The sequence below is a fragment of the Rousettus aegyptiacus genome, unplaced genomic scaffold (assembly GCF_014176215.1).
Source record: "Rousettus aegyptiacus isolate mRouAeg1 unplaced genomic scaffold, mRouAeg1.p scaffold_m13_p_6, whole genome shotgun sequence".
NCBI classification, from domain to species: domain Eukaryota; kingdom Metazoa; phylum Chordata; class Mammalia; order Chiroptera; family Pteropodidae; genus Rousettus; species Rousettus aegyptiacus.
This window is the reverse complement of record NW_023416309.1, coordinates 36,698,981-36,704,980: the sequence shown is the minus strand read 5'-3', so window position 1 is coordinate 36,704,980 and position 6,000 is coordinate 36,698,981. Positions and strand designations below refer to the sequence as shown.

Sequence of the window (6,000 nt, the reverse complement as noted above, 5' to 3'; positions counted from 1 at the left end):
AAAAAGTTAAGCGTTTGGCTAAGGTCACAGTTCTGAGTGCCGGGACGTGGACTGGAGGTGCGGGTTTAGTCACCCACGCCACGGCCGAATCCGCGTGGCCGGGGCCCACGGGCGACCGTGCGGAGCGCGGGCTACCGGAGAGGGAGCGTCCAGGGCCGCGAGCCCGCGCTTCTCGGGCGGGGACCTCGGCGGCGGTTGCGGCCCCGCGTCGTAAGGCACTTCCGGCGCGTGCCGGGGTGGCTGGATGACGTGGCTGAGTCAGAGGAAGTGGCAGAGGAGGCGCTGGGGGCGGGGGAGGCGCGGAAGCGGGCGGTGACGGCGGCGGCGCCGAGGAGCCAGCAGCTGGGCCTGGGCCCCGTGCGTCTATCCGCGCCCCGTGGATGCGAATCGGCTGCGGCGGCGGCGGCGGCGGCGGCGGAGGAGGAGTCGGTGGGCGGGCGCCGGGCCGGTGGGAGCGCGGAGGATGAGGCCGCTGCCGTGTGTTCCCGGCGTGGCGGCGGCCGCCGCGCTGTTGCTGCTACTGCTGCCCCGGGCCCGGGCGGACGAGCACGAGCACACGGTGAGAGGTGTCGCGGGCCGACGCTGCCGCCCCGGGCCCGCTCCCCCGTACCCCCGCTCGCCGCTCGGGCAGGCCCAGCGCGGCCTGGAAAGCCCGGTGTCCGGGTTGAGCCCCACGGCCGTCCAAAGGCGCCTTCCGGTTAGGCCTGGCGGAGCAGGAACCCCGGGAGCTGGGAGGAGGCATTTCCGTGCGCTCCCGGACAGGAGGACTCCACGTCCGGAGTGCCTGGGCCTCCTTCCCCTGCCTGGAGCTAAATAGCGCCCCACCTCGGGTCTGGGGGCTCCGGGGACCAGGGCAGGATCGGGGTGAGGGTCTGGGCTCACTTCGCCGCAGGGGTGGGGGCCCCAGGTACCCAGGCTCGGGCTAGTGCCCCCGGGAAGAAGCTGTGCTCTGGCTACCGGGGGCTACGACACAGCGGAAGATGGATGCATCACGATTACCCGTCATACACCAACCAGGAAATATCTACCTCTTTATGGTCCTCACCGGCCTTTATTTTCCCCTCTTGCCCAAACCGGATCAAAACCTTGGCGTGGAGAGAACATTTATAGACTTGGGGTGAAGAGCAGTTTACACGTGTACATGCGCCTGCACGTACTTATTTCCAAGGCCTTGTGAAACTTTCTCCTCACCCTCTCCAGCCCTTAGGTGAGACTCCCATCCCAGTTGTCGCTAACTAGGGCCACTTCTGAAATGAGGAGTCTTGAATTTCCCAATTTAATTGTCTGCTGGGAACAGCCCCTTTTGCATTTATCCTGAAGTTTATTGGCTGTTTAATTGGTATGGATGTAAACGACTCTTGAAGTGACTCACTTAAGGCTGAAACTTGGTTTTCAGAATGGTAGGTTGTGAGCAAGACAGGAAAGTCATGTAAATTGAGAGATTACTTGGCCAGTAATTTTTTTATACCTTAACCCATTGATGATATGATCTTGCATTAGAGGTTGTGTGTACTAAATCTGAAAGATTTGAAGTAGTGGCGTTTCATTCTTGGTGAGGAATTGAAGCAATCGTCCTTATTTATTCAATGCACCGTACTTTAGGTTTTATTTATTGTAATTGTAATTTTGTAATTAATTGTAATTTATTGTAATTAACGAGACTTCTTGTATTTCTTGGGTTAGTTGGACTCTTATTTTAGCTAATAAAAGGTCTAAACTTTGGCTATTTTACCTTCAATCACAGCCAGAAACTTCTTAACCTGTATATATCTTTAGACCCACAAATCCCACATCAGTGACATGTTTTTGTGCTTTATTTGTGACTTTTCACCTTAAGATAATTGTGTTCTTAGGTTAAACAGTTAAAAACCATTTCCTGTTCTGTCAGGTAACTTGTCTCAAAAGGCAAAAACTGTTCATTTCTTTTGGGGGGGGGCATCTGAACAGTTTTTTTATTGCAACACTGGTTAATAAAATCTAATAAGTTTCAATTGTACAATTTAACAGTAAGACATATATATATATTGCATTGTGTGGTCACCACTCATAGTTAGATTTCTGTCACCACATTTTTAACCCCATTCCCCTGTCTACATCCCTCCTTCCCCGTCTCCCCTTACCCTCTGATAACCACCAGTCTGTTGTCCATGTCTGTGAGTCACTAAGAACTGATCATACCTAATAGGCGTCCTTTTAGTTATTAGTGTGGTTACTGATATGTTTCCACTTTTTTGAACACTTAAGGAAATTTACCATGTAAAACTTAGAACTCTCTTTAGTTTTACCATACAGGTCTATAAGCTTAAGAGTAGTATACTTTTGAGAAAAATCTTGTGTTTTATATAACCTGCTATAAATGGGGAAAACTATTAATTAAAATTTTACAAATTGGAAGTGTGTAAAGAGGCCTTAGATTAATTTACATGTTTAAAATGTAAATATGAATTTCACTGAAATGTTGCTGCCGGGAACATTTAAATTTTTTTATATCAATAATTGAATACAATTACAATTGAATACAAATACAATTGAGAATATATTACATGAGGTAATTCCTGGACTAAAAATTTAGAATTCATTTCATTCATATCTACTTTGAACTGCTCTCACTTAGTTACCTATTATTAATACCTATTATTAAAACCAAAAAGTTATAGAAATAATAGCATTAAGATATAAGTATAAAATTTAAATAAGTGTCAGTCATATATATTTTTGGCTATAAGCCAAACTATTTTATTTCTTCCAAATTTCTTGAAAATGTTTATTGAAAACTAGCCATTCACTCTAGCCAGATTAATAGTACTGAAATGCTATGGTCAAGTGGATTTTTTTCTCACCTAGAAGGCAGAAGTAGCCTATGAAAAGAGAATGATACTGAAGGAGGAGAAAAATTGCCAAGGAAAGGCTCCTGTGTAGTTGTTTAATAAATACTTGTGAAATTATTAAAGAACAATTTTCAAAAGTTTAAGTTTACCCTTTTCATTAACTTTCTGTGAACCCAGTTTCCAGATGTAAATAATAACAAAGTTTTTTTGTAGCAGTATGTGGGAGGCAGTGTTCTAAGTACATAGATTCATATTTTAAATACTTTAAGAACCTTGTGAGGTGGATAGGGATAGAGGTAGGATTCAAACTCAGGCAATCTGAATTAATAGTCTTCTACACTCATAGGATATGCTTCTACAGTCCTTTATGCTAAAAATGGGACAGTAAAAACACTTGGTATTAAATCGAGTAGTTCTCTTTATTGATACCATTTTTAAATGCTTAAAGAAATGTTTGGCTAACTCTAGTTCCATAACGATTGTTACTGAGAAACTGGGTTAGCATTAAAGAGGGATAGGGCCGACTTAATAGGCATGTGACCTGGACAGTCACATGATATGTGCAAGCATATAAAGGCCACTTTATTTAATATTCTGCTGTCATCATGAAATTCTTAATTTTTGAACAAGGAGTTCTGCATTTTTATTTTGTATTGGGCCCCACAAATTACATAGCTGGTCCTTGGAAGAAACAACCACTTTATGCAGTTCCGCAAAGCTCCTTATTTCTTTACCTACTCAATTAGGATTCACTTGACCAGTTGACTCATACGGTACTTTTGTTTATTTATCCAAAGCTTTTTTAATATTCTTAGAAGAATAATGAGAATAAAAATGTGCCATTGACTTCTAGAGTATCTGTATATCTGGAATATATGAAGGTGTGTTCCTTTCAACTTTTTGAAGTCGGATCGTACATGAATTACAGGACACTTTTCATGAAAGATAAGGCTCTTAATATGTCATTGAAGGGTCATAAAAAGGACTAGTAGAGTGAGTGAAAGATATGTAGGATGTGGTTTATACTTATTTGGTTTTCTGAGACTGAGCACTTGGAAGCATCTAGAGTTAGATTACTGAGTCTCCTAAGAGTCCAAAGGACTCTATTAAAAAGATTTCAAATTGAGAATCATAGAATTTTAGAACTGGAAAGACTTGAGACTATTGAATCCAACACACTTATCCTAATGGCCTCAAGAGACCCAGAGACTGGCTCAAGACCAAAGAAAAAAATCTGAGCTTCCTAATCTCCAGTCCTTGCTCTATCGACCTGTCTTGTACATCTAATTTCCATAGTAATGCTGTGTAAAGATGTCAGCACCAAAACCAAACAACAACAACAACAACAACAACAAAAAAAACATTAAATCAAGGGTGCAGGAATCTTAAAGCATTTTATGGTTTGCATGGTAGCCTTGAATTTCTATGGGTCTTGTTTCCTCTAGATAGCGAAGTCGGTTTTTAAAAGATTTGCCTTTTACATATCAAGGTCCTGTGCTTGGCACAAAAGTGGCATTTAATTAGTGCTTGTTGAGCGACTTGAGTAATTAGGGAGCTACTAGGGGAAAGAATATGCGGTGTGGGAAGCATGAAACCTTATTGCTTAAAGCACAGTGAACAGACCCAGACCATTGTTCACTTCTGATGCATTATTTTAGAGATGCCTCTTATGACTTGGGGCCCTACCTAGGTTAAATTCCCATTTCTTTATGGCTCTTTGTACCTCTGGTGGGTAATGTTTGAAGGACCTGATCTTCACCTAGAATAGCCTTATTCTCAGCCTCTGCTATAGATAGTACACCTCTGAGTGATTTCAGAAATGTTTTGCTTGCTTTACTTTGTCAATTGGCAGCCTTTTGTCTTAGTCTCTGTTGGGAGTATAGGAACTCTTAAAACTCTGAAGATTTATAAAGAGACACTGTTTACTACAAGTGAATTTGAATGCTCTAATACAGATCTAATTTTAGGAAATGCTATCATTCGGTGTCCTATTTTCAGCTGTACTGTACGTAGACTAAAATTTATTTAGGTACGAAGCTTTTTGAGAGAGCAATTATCTCAAAAGACTATCTAAAAATATACTTCCGATTTATTCGTATTAGAATTCCGATGTATGTGTTTTAATTAAATAATTAAAAGGCATTGAAATTATGATTTCTGAAACATTTTCAGAACGGAATTTTGCTTTCTCAGATATATATTTAAAGCAAACACTATCCCATAAAAATGTTGGCATTTGGGTGCTTATTCTGAGCCCTCCGTCCTTTGACTACGTAAATTCTGATTTCTTTATTCAGATTTTACATGAGCGTATCAGTAACATTATCGCCTAATGTGTTCTTTCTGAGAAAAATTAATTTAGGATCTATCAAATAGGTAACTTCTCTGTCTCTTCCTGCCCAGCACATAAGGACAGGCCCAACATTGGCGACTTCTTGAGTATAAAGGGCATTCCTTTTGAAATTAGAGCACTAGTAGTTTATTACGGAGGCTTTTTTCTTTAGGGCAGATTAAAGGCTCAAATAGGAAAGTTGTTTGGTATTCTCTACTGTTTTTAGTTGCTTTGTACAGCTGTATTTTTTTCATATATTTTTTTTTCATTCAGTTTTTGCTCTTGTTAATGAAGCAGACTAGGGATTAGCAAAAGTGTAGCCCTGAATTTATAAAGTTGGTACTAATTAGTTCTGTGATCTTGAACAAGTTACTTAACGTTTCTGTTCTTTAGTTTGTTTTCATCTGTAAAATGGGGAATATAATAGGACCTATTTTATAAAGTTTTGAGAAGATTAAATGTTCATGTAAAGACCTTTAGAACTATGCCTAGCACATGGTATGTGCATATTAGGTGTTAGCTAATGACACTTTAGAAAAGATAATGAGATCATGCAAGTTAGGGATTGGTCTGTTAAGGCTTTACTGAGGATTGGAGTATTTGAGAAATGAGGATTTGAGTAGTTCTGAAGGGTAAGTAGAAATTGGCTAGGTGGAGAGGAGGGCTCTGTAGATTTGGGGGAATGCCATAAGAAACAAGGTAGAGCAGGAAAGAAAGGGAAGACAGTATTATAGACCATTCTGGCTGGAGTGGACAACCCAGAAGTTGAGTGTAACAGCAAAACTCTCCTGAGAGCTGGAAAATGAATGAAATGGTGAGGTGAGGAATGCAGGTAGTCTG

General features: G+C 41.5%; 1 protein-coding gene across 1 annotated transcript in view; it reads left to right on the top strand.

The window, feature by feature from the left end:
• Nucleotides 1–266: 266 nt before the first annotated feature.
• The window catches only part of TM9SF3 (transmembrane 9 superfamily member 3), a 57,334-nt gene continuing 51,600 nt past the window's right edge, over nucleotides 267–6,000 (top strand). The window contains exon 1 of the mRNA XM_016164157.2: nucleotides 267–559. Within this exon, the coding sequence (XP_016019643.2) occupies nucleotides 464–559 (96 nt within the window). The 5' untranslated portion in view covers nucleotides 267–463. The remainder of the gene's footprint in view (nucleotides 560–6,000) is intronic.